At 42.1% G+C, this 16,474-nt stretch overlaps 1 protein-coding gene across 1 annotated transcript in view; it reads right to left on the reverse strand.

Moving 5' to 3' along the window:
• DOCK4 (dedicator of cytokinesis 4) overlaps positions 1-16,474 on the reverse strand; it is a 412,253-nt gene that overhangs the window by 240,855 nt on the left and 154,924 nt on the right. Inside the window, exons 5-6 of the mRNA XM_077807794.1 lie at positions 16,176-16,272; positions 3,233-3,381 (exon numbers count right to left, since the gene is read on the reverse strand). Of these exons, the coding sequence (XP_077663920.1) occupies positions 3,233-3,381; positions 16,176-16,272 (246 nt within the window). The remainder of the gene's footprint in view (positions 1-3,232; positions 3,382-16,175; positions 16,273-16,474) is intronic.

Genomic DNA, 16,474 nt, shown 5'->3' on the forward strand with positions numbered 1-16,474 from the left:
CACTGCACAATGCAGAATTTTGCAGAAATTAACATTGTGCGCGCAGAATTTCCTTTCCCCCACAGAAATGGGCTGCAGTGCTGCTGGCCACCATTAGGGGTCACTGGACTCTGCAGAGCCCAGCTTGCACATAGAAGACATCCTGGGGGGAGGGAGAGGGAGCCAGAGGTTCCTGGCAGCTGCAGTTCCCAGCACGCCCTGAGGGAAGGAGACAATGGTGCGCAGGAAACTCTGTGCAAGCCTTAGACTGAGCATTAGGCTGTTTCTCCCTGTGGATCCCTGGGCTATGGGGAGAAGGGTTGGGCTTTAGGTGGGGGTATCTGGGCTGGCGGGCCCCCCACAGTTGGGCTCTGGGGAGAAGGGGTTGTGGGTTGTCTGGCCCCCCAGCTGGGCTCTGGGGGGAAAGGGGGTAGAGAAACAGAAACTGGGTTGTTACAGGGATTTCTTTAACTCTCTACTCCTGGGGGAATTTTTGTGTGTGTCTGCAGACATACTTGCTGACAGGAATTATGACATAAATTACCAAAATAATAGAAACTGGTATGATTATGTAGTGTTATTTTCACAAATAAAATTTGCAGAAATTTAAAATATTAGGTGCCGAATTTTTATTTTTTTGGTGTAGTTTTTAGTTTTTAATTTTTTTGGCGCAGAATGCCCCCAAGTGTGGGTCTTTGACTAACAGGCTGGTGTGTGCACTCTCTCTTTGGCGGCAGCAAACTCGGTAATTTCTATGAGTGACAAGTGATAGGAGCTGGACGTTATGGACACGTTTCTGGGAAACTCAGGGGTGTTATCTGCAAGGCAAGGTGAAGACTGGCAGAGTCTTGGGGAGTTTGCTGGTGATGCAGAGAGACTGGTGTGACAAGAAGCTGACACACCATTAGCTTGAGAAATAGAAGGGGCAGTGGATAAGATGGAATATAGACAGGTAAAGAAGAGTAACAGGAAATTATGTCAATGGGAAAAAAACCAGTAATAAAACCCAATAATTTATTTGGAAATGATCTGGCAAGGTACAGAGTACCCTCAATATGAGCTGGCTTCAATGACTGTTGAGGGCACTCAGCCCTTCTCTGTGCCTGGCAGGACTGACCATCTTATGAACAAGGATGCTCCTTCTCTTCCCTTTTTATTTCTTTCCTCCCATCTCTCCAATTCACCCAAAAACTAATGAAATTAGCAACCCAAGTAAAAAGAATCTTTCTTCATAAAGACTAGCTGCTGATGATTTCCTCCCTCTGCAGATAGTGTCTGTTTCTAGAATTCATCTGCTTACTCTATCAAAGCCAGCAGTAACACTTAAGTAGTTATGAACATCTGTAAAGTGTACAATATCCTCCTTTGATTTAGTAATAAACTAAATACCACTCCTCAGTATTTCTAAGATGCCTATCACCTTGGTTTCTAAACAATGGGTGAGCAAATTATTTACTGGTGTAAAAGGACGGTAGAAAATTACAAAAGAAGATTCCACCTGCAAATCAGGATTCATTTTTTCCTTCCTTACTCCTTCTCCCCAATTCTGTTAATTATTTTCTCTGTTTTGCCCCCTTTTACTGTATTTTTAATTAATCTTTCAACATCCCTTATCCTGAGAAGTATCACCTGTTACTTTATCTTCTTTCAAATTCTCTAAGATGTGGATCTGATCTTAATCCACTGTAGTCATTGGAAAAACTCCCATTGACTTCAAAGAGTTTAGGATCAGGCTTTATGTTCTCACATAATAATTTCAAGTCAGACCATACTTATTCCTCATGGATCACAAAAAGAACAAACATAATGGCAGAAAAGCTGCCCAATGACCAGTTAAGTTTATAGCAGAAATTGACACACTGCTTTAGAAACTAGTGGCCTGATTTTCAGAGGTGCTGAGCAGTCACAGCTCCTGTTGACTTTAACAGGAGTACATGTGGCTCAGCACTTCCAAAAAATCAGGCTAGAAAGTCCTTGTAATTAAGACAGCAGCAAAAGAAGAGTAATGTACGACAGGTCAGCTGAAGGTTAATCTCAGTGCCGTTTGTCCTCTCCCTCCACAATCTCAATTTTTCAAAATCATGCTGCAAAGCTAGAGGCAGAAAGCTAGATACGTATACAGATGTCATCACTCTAAGAGTACACTTCATTTCCTGGCATCTGTGCTATTCAGCTGCCAAACATGGCCCAAGCCAGGCAACAACGGTTGGCACCTCTCTAGAAAAGAGTCACAAGAGCCTTTTGCCCCATTGCCAGCTATAAGAACAGGGCATCAAATAAGTCTTGATTTTGAATGCAAGCACTAATGTGCTTTTAATCTGTGCTGCTGTTTTCAAAAGTAATATTGAGTCGAGAGTAGCCTATTGTGTTTATTTTTCCTACGTGCAGCGTGTCTGGAATAGAGATGAGCTTGCTGGCCTTTCAAACTGTGCAAGATAGTGTCAAGATCAGCATGAGCGGTATCTGGAAAAGTTAAAACCACATTCAACATCAAAACTTTAAGCTATTATATTTTTATTTCTAGAATTCATGCTGTTGTTATGCAGTTAGTAACAGTGAAGTGAAAGCCTTTGATATGGTATGAGTTTAGCTAAATACAAAGGCAAAAAAATACTTGTTTGCTATCAAAATGGTGACAGCGTATCTGATTTACTTAGCTCTCCTAAATAATATTCAGGTAAAAGCAAAATGCAGGAATCTGATTGGTTTTCTTTAATAATTTTTATTTGTGTCTTAATATATCTTGAAGCTGCCCAGGTGAAAACTGACCCATAACAGAATCAAACTAAAAATTTTGGACCAAAACCTCAGCTGTCATGAATCAGCATACCATGTGAGGATATGGCCTTGCATGTATTGATAAGGTGTTAAAAAGGAAGTCACCTTTCACCTCAAGATCCCTGCTAGCCCTACATTTCTAGGATTGCTAGGTAAGTGCCAAGACAAAGCAAATATTTGTTGGGCTTTTTGTTTTATTTTTTGTTTTGTGGTTGTTTTATTTTTTAAATAAAGTGAAGCTACAAATCACTTCTTTTCAAAGTATAAAATGTGCTGGTCCAAATCCACCCCTCTTACAGAAAAGAATTGATGGGAGGGAAAGAGTCCTCAGAAAATGCTGACATCAGACTCAGCATTTCTGCGACACACCAGTTCCTTATTTTAACACGTTACCATGAGCATAAAATTGTGGCGCTGTGATTCATTTATCATGACTGTGTTACCATAACTGCTTCTATTATTAACGCTTACTTACTCATTGCCCCAATCCAGGCGAGCAGTGATATGCCGTTTTACATCCTTCATCCGGTCATGGGTAAGATGGCCAACAAGCACCTGCCTTCTCAGGTCCAGGATTTCATTCATTATGTGCCATAGTCGATGAAAAAGATCCCCTTCATTTCTCTGTCGGATACACAAACAAACAGTTATGTATACACCAGCTGAGGAGGTCAACAATGCAAACAGGTACACTGTGAGGGGGGAACAAAAGCTCTTCTAGGACCCTCCCTAACTTCTCCCTCATGTGCTTCATTTCCTCTTTGCCCCATCATACTGTGATTCTCCCTCAAAGAACAGGTGAGGAGAGTAGGAACAAATCTATTCAGAGACTCAACATCACTTCAAGCACAAGCTACTTGTGTTCACTAAAGGCTACTCTTGAACCACTACCTCCATAGCCTTCACTACTTCTTGCTGGCCTGAGGAGCAAGGAATCCGTTTCAGTCCTTATTTAGGCAAGCCTGATTACTGGTAGTGTATATCCTGGGTCAACTGCAAATAGCTATAAGTACATGTTTTTAAATCTTTCCTGACAGGCACCTTCTGCTTAACTTGACTCTCAAACATGGGGAATTATCTGAATTGCCTTATGACTTCTTCTCCCCACACTTTCCCATCATAGTTACACAATGGTATATTTATATAAGGGTACACTTCACTCTAGAAGTACAAAGTATATTTCATTTCCCATAAAACCAAAGGACAGCAACAGTCCCCTTTCCTCACCAGTTCCAACTCTCATTAATTAACGTCGTCATATTTTTTTATATTGTCTGGAGAACCTTATTTTGAGGAAGTGCTTTGAATCTTTAAGATCTGATGATGTAACATACAGAGTTTTGAAAAACATTGTGTTCAGAGCTAGTTCTTCTTATCCTGGCATGGTATCTCCTCTTCCCCTTTTCCTTGTTACTATGAACAGCTTCATAAAAACCGGAACATCAGCTGCCCCTGCTGCACAATCCCCATGAGAAGTCAAAATCCTCTGTCACATCACTACCTTGTATCTGTAACTTCTGAACCCGAGAACCTCTTCCAACTGCTTTGTTTTGTCTTCCTTATTTATTTCATTTACAGCCTAAAGCAGGCACCTAGCCCACTTTTGGTGCCAAATAATCATAATTAGTTGCTATGAAGAAGATTAAGCAACAGGATCATATGAACTTCTTAGCAACACAGGTCTTGATCCTCATGCACAAGTCCCTTGAAATAGAAACAAACCAGAATATCTAGAAGACACAGAACTGCTTCCAGATGGAAAACTCTGAAAAACATTCTATCAGGCACCAGTTGGTCAGTATTCCTTTTAGTAAGTGTTAGCAGGGCAGACCCTAATTTTGTTATAGAAATATATCCTTTTTCAAATAGCTGAACTCCAATATGAAATATAGGCTATGCCACTGAAAATGGACACCACCATGGGACACAAAATGTGACCTTCCTCACAATTATTTTAGTCTGATGTTCAATATCTTCCAAGCTCTATAAATATTTTGGATATTTTATAATTATATTGCTGTTATGTCTAGCAGCCTTGATCATGGATCAGAACTCATTATGCTAGATGCTGTACAGAGACAGAACAAAAATATGGTCCCTGACCCAAAGAACTTCTTGTTTTTCCAATTGTCACTGTTGCTGAGAAATTAAAATAACCATTATATTAACCAATTCTATGCTTCATAGCTGCATTTTGGTACAAAGGCTATCCTAGTATTATTGAATATGTTGATGTTCAAAAACTAAAATGTTTTTGCCTACAAAATTATAAACTTAAGGAGGGATTTTTTTGTTTTGGTTTTGGGGAAGGAGGCGAAGAAGGATTAAGAAAGCCCTAGAGATGTATTAATTTCACTTTTATTAGAAATATAGTGTGGAAAAATCCATAATTGAAAAATAAAAATTAGCAGAGAAAAAGATTCTCATGAGTTAAAATAATGAAGAACAGTTCTAAACACCTTGATAAGCAAATACATTTAAAATAATTGTATTTACAGATGATTCAGTGATACATTAGTTCAACTAATCATATATGTTATGAAATTAGAGCCCACATATCTTACTACAAAAAGGAGTCGATTCCACATCCCTGTCATAATAAATATGTACAGGAGCCTTATTTAAGGAGATCTCTTTGCTTGACTCGCATTAAATAATGAAGCATTGAAGCCTATCTCAAATTAAGAAGTAGTGCATACAATTTCATTACAGCTTCACTGTCAAATTCAATTGCTATTGTCAGTCCATGAGTGGCTTAGGTAAAGCACTCAGGTGACTCAGTTGGATGTGTGGCACCACCTGCTGTCGTGCTGGGAGATAACAGTCCCCGAAGGGGCTGGCTGGGTATCATGAGCAGAGCAGTTCAGGCCAAGCCAGCTGAATGGTTTGGGTGCACAGTGGTTCCAAGGCTTTGAGGCTTCACCCCGGGGGGGGGGGGTACATCCCATCACACAAATTATTAATGAAAATATTGAAAAGTGCTGGACCAGGACAGACCCCTGTGGGATTCCACTAGATACATCCTCCCAGTTTGACAGAGAACCATTGATAACTACAGTACTCTGAGCACAGTTGTTCACCCATCTTATAGTAATTTCATCTAGACCACATTGCCCTAGTTTGCTTATGCGAGTGCAATGTGCCTTACTCAAGCAAATCAAAAGCCTTGCTAAAATCAAGATATATTACATCTGCAGCAGCTTCCCCACAACCACTAGGACAGTAACCTTGTCAAACAAGAAAGTTAGGTTGGTTTGCATTGATTTGGTCTTCATAAATCCATGTTGGCTATGACTTATTATCCCTATTATCTTCTGGGTGCTTACAAATTGATTGTTTAATAATTTGGTCCAGTATCTTTCCAGGTATGGAAGTAACTCAGGTCCTCTTTGCTTCCCTTTTTCAAAAGAGATACTATATTTCCTAGACCTCTGGGACTTCATCTGTTCCTCATGAGGTCTCAGAGCTAATCGCTAATGGGTCCAAGATTGCTTCAGCTATTTCCTTAAGTACCGCAGGCAGAATTTCATCAGGGCCTGCCAAACTGAATATATCTAACTTATCTAAAGATACTTTAGCCTGTTCTTTTCCTATTTTGGCTTGTGTTCCTTCCCCATTGATGTTAATATTAATTGTGTTAAGTATCTGATCACAATTTATCTTTCTAGCGAAGACTGAAGCAAAACAGGCAATAAATATTTCAGCCTTCTTGAGGTCATCTGTTATTGCCTCTCCTAGTAGGCTATGTAGAGGACTGTAACGGGGTGGAGACTCACCCAGCGGTGCCTCCTGCTGGCTGTCTGGGAATTTTTACCAGCCCCGGAGCGCCCTCTGCCGGTGTCTTACCGTCACTGGCCCCCATGTCCCTCCCGGACCCCGGTGCCCTTTTACGTGGGGTGCTGCCCCTCCAGGCAATACCCCACAGATCTGGGTCTCCCCTCCCCGGGGAACCCCCCACCCTCTATCCCCACCTTGCCTCAGCCTATGGGCGACTGCCAGTCACCATCTAACACCCTTTCACTGGGGCCGACTGCAGTCTGTATAAGCCAGGCATCAGAGGCAAGGGGGGTTTGGACCTGCTCCCTCCACCTATCCTTGGGCTGCCCTGTTTCAACCCCAGTACGCTGTCTTAGGCTGTCTGCCAGGCCTGCAGCCTGGGGCTTTTCCAGCTGGAGCCTCCCAGCTCCTTTGGCCTTCCCCAGCCCTGCTTCACCTTAGGTACCCTGGTATGCTCCCCAGCAGCCAGGCCCGTCTCCCTCCACAGCTAGTGGAGACTTGTACGGGGAGACTTTGGCAAACCAGTAAAGTGCCTGAAACCACTATGGCTTATTGCTAAAAGCATACAAGTCAGCAGGCTGTAAACTCGCCATTCAGCAGTCTCAGTTTAACCAAGGCAGGAGGGGAGCGGTTTTTTTGGGTGCCAGAGGGGGCAGCTTGACCCCGTGTCCTTCCTGATAAGAACTGTGTTGAAGTTGCTGATACATGCGTCTTAGAAGACCAGGATGTGCCCCAGGAATGTCTATTGGGGCCTCAAGGCTGCAAACTTGAAAAACCCACACCTGGTTAATCGATAATCAGAAGAAGCCTCTTGCTTGCCCATTGGAACTGCTTGCTTAACAAGTTTTCTTTAAGGGACATGTCATTCTATTACTAATGTATAAATAAGGGGGAAAAGTTTGAGGTGGTGGGACTCTTCAGGACTGTACTCTCCCTCTGGATGCATCTTGTGTTCCCCACCACCAGACGGACTGCCACTGTGCCACTCGAGAGTCACACTCAGCTTTGGTAATTATGAAGGGTTGGAGGTGTTTTACTAACCCGTTGCGGACGTGTGTATAAGTGCTTGAGACTAAGTAAAGTTTAGCTTTAAGTTAAAGCACTCTTGTGTTGTCCTGTTTGTGCCAGCCATCTATCGGTCGGACAGCCGCGTCTCCCCTGATTTATTTCCTGACACCACCTCACACAGAGTAAAAGTTACCAAGAGTTTTGGGTTGAAAGAACCCCGGGTAACAGACTCTGTGTGCTCCTGGCCCACTGCCCTCTTATAAGGGCCAGCTGGGCCCCGATTAAGCCAGCCACAGCCTGATTAGGGCGTGACCCCCAGCTGAGGCTGCTTCTCCCAATCAGCCCCAGTTTTCCTTCCCTGCCACAGCCCTCTCCCTGGGCTGTTTTAAGCCTTTTAAGGCAGGAGCGGGTGACCACCCCACTACAAGGACTTACACTTTCTTTTGTCATACTCTTGCTCCTAAAGTACTTATAGAATCTCTTCTTCTTGCTTTTTATGTCCCTTGCTAGGTAGAACACAGTTTATGCCTTACCCTTTCTGATTTTACCCCACTTGTAGAACAAGATAATATAAAATGCCCTTGCTAGAGCACTTGTACTGTCCAGTGAAAAGCTCTTCTCAAATAATCTACTAATACACCATTTTCCCCTGGTAGATGAGATATAGGACCCATACAATGAGGATACTGACCTTTACAAACAGGAAATTTGACTGACAACTGGCTAGCACAAACTTTTTGGTGATGTGTGTAATGCACTCCCATAATGCTATCCCATCAGAATTTAGACAGATTCTGATTGCATCTTCCACTGAAATCACAAACATTGGAGTAGATGGATATCAAAGTGAAGAATCCCTTACATCCTCTAGGATTTTTACTGCAGATGGCAGGAAAGTGATAAGGGAACTCCCTGGAGGGCACGTTCTTCCCCATTTTATGAAATAAGGAAACTGGAAAGTACTGAGACATTGTGGTTCAAGTGTTCCTAGTCTCAAGAAAAGATAGGAGAGTCACAAATAGCCTGACCAAGGCCTCAAATATAGCCTGGTATTCAAGCTATCACATCACAGCAAAAACATTGAACCTGTCCACTGTCAGAAAGTTTCTAAGTCTGGAATATATCAAGGCTTCAGTGAGCATACATCTCCTAAATAAGTACCCTTGTTTGTTCAAACTATTAGTAAAGAACCCTCTGGACACTCTACTAATGGACAAATCTATGCGAAGACAGATACCCAATAATTTGTGGAGAACAGTCATGACAGCCTTTAATAGAACTCTTGCTGCCACAGAAAAGCCAAGTAGTAAGGTACAGTTTTATTGACAGAGGTCGTCTTTGACTCCCATCGGAGTTATTTGTAAAGAGACAAATATATGTCATAGAAGGAGTAACAACTCTGGAATACTTCTGGAAATGAGAGAGTTCTGTCTCTGGGACCCAGAGACCAATACAATGAACCTCAGGGAGTTAGTACAGCCAGACAAATTTTGCCCAGTGGCACACACTATATTTCATTCACACTGTGGCCAGGAAACAAACCTTATGCACCATTAAGTGTAGGTTATGGATGTCTCAACACTTAGGCCTTGTCTACACTCTCGGTAGTGTGTGCAGTATATGCAGCTACATGCTGCAGTGAGAAGACTGCATCCACACTGTGGCATGTAGCTATGTGTGGCTGGGGGGAGGCACTGACTGAGGAGGAGGCAGCATGGAGCTGCTGGAGCCTGTCCCTGCAGTCTCTCCCTGCCAGAGCCTTTTCCTGCTGCAGGGACCTTTCCATGTTTTCCTGAGAAAAACCTGAGTTCACACCCAGAACTCAGGGAACTGACAGGCCCAGGACTAAGTAAACTGGCTTTTTCAGCTTCTGATAGTAAGAGAGCCTAAGAATGGACAGTCCCTCTTCTCACCTACAACAAGGCAAGCGTCTGACAGATGGAACACTGGAAGACAAGCAGGGCATTGAGTGTGTGCATCTGAAAATGGGCAGACAGGAAACACAGTGTGTAAACACTGTCCTGTACACCGAGGGATCCACCATTCCAGCTCCTATCATTTCTTTTTTCCAGTGTTGCGAAACCTCCACACTGATCTGCTTCTTTACGCCACTCTGTCAGGCACAGAATCAGTGAGGCCAGGGTGCTAGAACAATTTTTATAGTGGGGGTGCTGATGATGGAAACCATGTATTTGGTGTTTGTTATTACTATTTCAAGCCCAGGGTTGTGGCAGCACCCCCAGCACCCATAGTGCCAGCACCACTGAGTGAGGCAAGCAGTTCTGCAAAGATCATGGTGTTGGAAATGTAGCACCAGACTCCACCGACCTTGGTGGATGTTGGGCCTTAGTGGTACAGAGCCTGTAAACAAGTGACTCAATAGTCAAAGATGTCAGATCCTCATGCTGGCCGGATCCCAGGCAACAGGATTCCTTCTTGGCAACTGTGCTTGGCAGTTCTTCACATGTAACTATAGAATCTGGATTCAGACTCTTATCATGGATCCAAAGCGATATTTATCGGACATGGATTTGTATACACGTTGTTCGGTGTTGGGGGGGAGAGGGGATTGGTAGCACTCGATCATTGCTCTCTTGTGGATCCATGTTTTGCAGCCCCAGATCCACACTAGGCTGCTGGATCCAGATGTGCGTTTTGTAGCTCCATATCCACACTGGGTGACACAATCTGAAAGCTGTGGATCCAGATCCTTTGGAAATTGTATCCAGCATCAAGAGAGTCACTTTAAGCACATAGCCAAGTCTCCTAGGTCACCCAGGGACCTTGACAGTGACCAGCCTGAGATGCCTCCCCAGTGCAGGGGTGTAAGAAGCAGCCAAACCCACTTCTAAGGGACATTCTTTGAAGGTGATACTGAACTTATTCAGCGTCACCTTAGTTGACTAGGTCTGGTGAGCTACCATACCAGTAAGGTGTGTGATGTGGTCCAGACAAAGCACAGGCTGGATGGAGATTGCCTTGTGTCATTTAAAGGAAAAATCTGACTGACAAACTATAAACAACATTTGCATCGAAAGGGCAGAAAAGGGCAAAGAAAAAACCAAGAGGCAAGCATCAAGGACACTATGTGCAATTTTAGCTCACTGAACCTTCAGCAGTTAGAAAGGAACTGAGCGGTAGTTGGTGCCACTCCCCCTTTTATACCCACCGAACCCACCAGGATGATAGGGGAAGGGAGGGGCAAGTGGCCCCAATGGACATTGCTTTCCAGAAGGTTCCAAAAGCTTTCACTGCTTGCACCTTGATCCAACAAGTGGAACTATGCAGAAGAAATAAAGCTTTGGAAGTTTTAAATGCTACCCCTGGGATTTGTTTGGCTGGAAATTTGCAAGTCCCCAGAGTGTACTCTGCAGAATCCTGCAGTTCATTCTGCCAGTTTAACACACTGCAGAAGTACTATGTTTATATGCAAACACATTTTTTTAAACAAACTTTCCCCAAGTGGCAATCACTGCTGCAATTTACTCCTGAAAGCAAGAGGTCCATGTACACTTTGGAGGATGCACTTTGTATTATAAAAATATTACAGTATAGGCCTGTCTGTGGGTTTAAATATACTGAAAACGAAATACACTTCCAAAACGACTCTGCTCAAAGTGTTCGAGTGGTGAGGGTTCACATATCGAGAGATACAAGCTACCTAGACAGCACCACTCTATCCAAAGACAACACTACAGATCTGACTCAAAACACTTAAGACAAGAGCAGTCTTTCCATTAACTTCAACAGGCTTTATATCAGGCCCTCTCTTCATATCTGGTCTGTGCTAACTACAATAAAACAGGTTCTTTAAAAAAACTGAAGCACCATGTAACGTGTGTAGAAGAGGTCTACAGAAACAATTTTCAGAGTAACAGCCATGTTAGTCTGTATTCGCAAAAAGAAAAGGAGTACTTGTGGCACCTTAGAGACTAACCAATTTATTTGAGTGAGCTGTAGCTCACGAAAGCTCCTGCTCAAATAAATTGGTTAGTCTCTAAGGTGCCACAAGTACTCCTTTTCTTTTTGAGAAACAATTTTGTCTTCTCAAAATTTCCTGGTCTAAATTTTCTAAAAATCACTAGTGATTTTGGACATCTCCATTTTTAAGTGTCCAGCTGGAGATATCTTAAAGGGATCTGGGCTTCAGAGGGCAGTTACTCAGCACTGTTTGGAAATAAGGTCCCTTAGTAAAAATAAAATGTAAAAGTTAAGTCTAGAAATGAACAATTTAGGGATCCAGTCAATTTCCCTAATATTCTGTGACTCAATATGACCCAGCGTACCTTACCTTTGCCCCTTGTTTTGTTCTGCATTGAAAATATGCTGTTAGACATACATTATTGAATTTATATATCATTTTAGCATGCAAAGATTGTGAAAGGAACATAGTTCCAGGAAACATTCAGATAGGTCAGTTGTATAAATTCTCTCACTGATGTGTGGGTACAGTAGAAGAATATTTTTACTCTCAGAAATAGCATGATTACATTTGTTTAGTGCTATAAAGTCTGTGGATTATATGACATTTAAGCGTATGCAAGACCCTTCAAGTTCATATTTATAAACTATATTATGTAGTAACTAACCCATATAGTTCTTTTTTTGCAGTCAACATTAGGAAGTAGTTTACTGGAATACCACATATGAACATATTATTAATAAGGCATGTTGGAAGTGCATCCTTTACACAGGAAATTGGGATTTTACCATGGACTAGTAGTTTGTTATTTTAACCGTTGCTTATATTTTAGCTAATTATAGGGGGCATAATTAATGTCGGGTGGGTTATGTAAATTAGACTTGGCAATAGTCAATGATGGAGAACTGGCTGGAGCCATTAATCGGTCATTTCCAGATTCAACATTTGAGTTTTATAAAGCTGTGGAACGGTCATGAAGAAAATGTAATTCTGGGGACATGCTAGATAAATGCCAGTGAAACACTTTCTGCTGAATCGAACAAACTTTGGGGGAGATTTCCCTTTTTTAAAAATTAGGTCCTGAAATTTAAATGGAGTTTGTGTACAGTGTCTGCAGGTGTAGAGCCCTGGTCTGACAGATCTATAAGGCCCAAAGTGGCATACTTCTTCTACTGACCTATTGAATTCATAAGAGATGATGGGAGGGAAGAAAAGGAAATTCAAGCTGGGTAGGGTATAGGGTTAAGAATGGTGGAGGGAATGGAGGGGATGAGCAAAATGGAGGGCTTCTAGCAGTTTTGTGTATCTACAAACCTTTTAATGTCGATAAAAAGGCTGAATCTATCTATGGTCCTCTGTCTCTATGCCCTGCGGTTCCCTGCCTCTCTCAATGCCCATCCACTATGCCCTATAGTTCCACCTCTCCATGCCCCATAAGTCCTGCCCACCTCCCCAGAAGCCCCACATTTGTAGTCAGGGAAGAATGGGTCCATGTCCCTTCCACGCCCCTGTCCCCCTTTCTGGGCTCCTTGATGGGCCCCCTTCCTGGTTTCAAACCCGCAAAACATGCTACTGGACTCTGACCAACTCTGGAATCAGCAGCAGATCGGTCAATTTTCTTAAGGGTCCAAAAATAGCAACAAAAGATAGTTTGCTTCAAATAAGGGAAAAAACAAATAGTCCAGGGATGGCCAAACTTACTGACCTTCCGAGCCACATAGGGTAATTTTCAGAAGTTCAAGAGCTGGGGCACACCTGCCCAGCTCATTGTTTCAGCCCTATGGGAGGCACCTGAAAGGGGTTGGGGCTTCAGCCCCGATCCTGCTGAAGCCCCGAGTTCCCCCTCCCCACTGGGCAGAAGCCCCTACACCACTACTCTGCTGCAAGGCAATGGTCCCAAATCTCTTCCCGCCCCCCCATCTGGTAGGTGGGGAATGGGGGGGGGGGCTCTGTGAGCCACACTTCAACGGTAAAAGAGCCACATGTGGCTCACAAGCCACAATTTGGCCAACCCTGAAATAGTGCCTATCTTACATCATCCCCAGCAAGCAATATATTTCTTCTGCTTAAACATGACAGTCAATTTCCCAAATTCTCCTTGCTTCCTGGTCTGGGACATGATAGTGTTTCCTCCCTGGACCTGGGGACAGAGTGCACTTCCTGTTCCCTTTAGGAGTTCTCCCTTAGCCTTTTTTTTATGCCCCTAACAAACCCCTAGCTAACCCCGGCCTACTTTAGCCATATGTATGTACATCCTATCACAAGTTCTTTAAATCATATACAACTTTGAATAGCTCCCCTGCCACCCAACCATCAAAGTATTAAAATGGTACTTTTGCTCAACAAAGCAAATTTGGAGTGTGTAGGACAAGGCATTTTGGAAGTATGAACCAAATCCTTGAAACACGATAACTTTAAAACTGCTTTTCAGATTTTTTTCTCCAAACTTTCAGTAGTAAAGGTTCAATAGATTTTATAGAAACAGATGGAGGATGTTCACAATTACAAATTTTTGTGAATCCATGGGAACTATCCTTTTAGTCAGCCTCCTTTCCACAAGTAGTGCTGTGATTTCACCTTTTACAATCCTCCTTAATAAGACCTCACATCAGAAGCACATTTATCCCTATTTAGCGAAACTCTTATGCACATGCTTAGCTTTAGGAATGTACTTAAGCACCATTGACTTTAATGGGACTTAACCACATGTTTACATATAATGCTGCTGAACAGGGATGGCCTTAAGTCAATGCTTTGCTAAGTTTGGACTCTACTCAGGAGGTGCTGAAGTAAGTGAGAATGGATGCCCTCTTTGGAGGCTGGACTTAATCTATAATCAGACCTTCACATTAATTTACAGGGGTTGGTTTCTTTGCAACCCATGCAAATAGGATAATAGGGCTCTCAGATCACAGACTGACCCATGCTGAATTTGCAGGGTTTTAAGTATAAACAAGACAAATTGACTCAAGCAACAAAAAAATTGTCCTTGCTAAGAAAGAAAAAAGGAAAACGTACAGCAAGCCAAAATAAAAGCTGTTCTCTCCCATCCTGCCAATATTTTTAAAACTAACTTATACGCCGTACTTATTATGTAACTGACAACCTTCAGTACTAGTATTTTTAAATCTCTCTTCTGTCTGGCAGCATGTCATTGTTTCAGCTCAGCAATCACGCTTTTACTTTGTGAAACACATTTTATCTTAAAAAGAAAAGGAGGACTTGTGGCACCTCAGAGACTATCAAATTTATTTGAGCATAAGCTTTCGTGAGCTACAGCTCACTTCATCGGATGCATTCAGTGGAAAATACATAGAGAACATGAAACAATGGGTGTTACCATACACACTGTAACGAGAGTGATCACTTAAGATGAGCTATTACCAGCAGGAGGGGGGGGTGGGCGGGGGGGACAATCTTTTGTAGTGATAATCAAGGTGGGCCATTTCCAGCAGTTGACAAGAACATCTGAGGAACAGTGGGGGGTGGTGGGGTGGAATAAACCTGGGGAAATAGTTTTACTTTGTGTAATGACCCATCCACTCCCAGTCTCTATTCAAGCCTAAGTTAATTGTATCCAGTTTGCAAATTAATTCCAATTCAACAGTCTCTCATTGGAGTCTGTTTTTGAAGTTTTTTTTGTTGAAAAATTGCAACTTTTAGGTCTGTAATCGAGTGACCAGGGAGATTGAAGTGTTCTCCGACTGGTTTTTGAACGTTATAATTCTTGACGTCTGATTTGTGTCCATTTATTTTTTTACATAGAGACTGTCCGATTTGGCCAATGTACATGGCAGAGGGGCACTGCTGGCACATGATGGCACGTATCACATTGGTAGATGTGCAGGTGAATGAGCCTCTGACAGTGTGGCTGATGCTTTTTTACTTAAGTATCAAGGTGCTTTCCTTCCACTGGCTGTTCATCATTTCCTTCAAAAGGAGGTTCAAGGTCAGGCTTGTGGGTTCTTGACTTTTTGTCCTCCAAAAATTTTTTCTTTTAAAACAATCTGTGCAAAATTTAACCTCCCATTCCAAAATCAAAGTCAAATCAAAGCCACAGCTGCTGGGAAGGGGTCAGATTTTGGAAGAATGTTTTCCCCTCTTTTCCCCTGAGTCCTTTTCTCCCTACAATAGCTGCAACTAACCGTGGCACTTTACTTTCTTGTTTGATTAATATTATGGACTGAAACTGCAGTTCTTTCATGTTACCTTCTGTTTGTTACTACGTTCTAGATTATTTCCTTCACTCTGTTGTTTGTGGCTTTTGATTGTTTATATTTGAAAAAGAACCATTTGATCTTCTTGTTCTTGCTCTTTTTTTGGTCTTTGTCTTTTAATAGCCATGTTAATATTGTCATTCAGATTTATGCAGTCACAGCTCCCAAAACGTACCATTTTTAAATCTAGACTTTGATAACAAATCAAGCCATTCCCATTTATTCTTCTGTGTTACTATCATTTACACGGTGAACAGATGTCCTAGTTAGTCTCTGGCAGAAAACCATAATATTGGATTAAAAAAAAACTGGGGGAAAAAAAGAGGTTTAAATAAATCCTGCATGGAGAAAAAAGCCAAACAATTTGATCTTTGGATGAATACTTTTTTCCTTTTGTTTTTTCCTAAATACAAACCACTTTATTTTATTATTTGTAAGGTGACAGAATCTATTTTAAACTGCGTTCAAGCGAGGCAATATTATATAGTATTTACCACATAAAGTTGTTTCCACATTGTCCCCCAGTCTCTTAAAGTTGATGTCATCTCTGTGATAACGGAGTCTTCTGTTGGAATAACCATTTCAAACTGCCTGTGGCATCCAGAAGAATATATGGCATTATACAAACAATATAAACCACACTGCTATTGCTAACATAAAACCTCTCTCTTACAAATGTTGATATTTATTAACATCCCTGGGACTTCTTTCTTTTTAATTGAAAAAAAAAAAACATAGGGTGAAGTGCTGGTCCCATTGAAGTCATAGGAGTTTTGCCATTGTCTTCAAAGGG

Source organism: Eretmochelys imbricata, chromosome 1 (assembly GCF_965152235.1).
Source record: "Eretmochelys imbricata isolate rEreImb1 chromosome 1, rEreImb1.hap1, whole genome shotgun sequence".
NCBI classification, from domain to species: domain Eukaryota; kingdom Metazoa; phylum Chordata; order Testudines; family Cheloniidae; genus Eretmochelys; species Eretmochelys imbricata.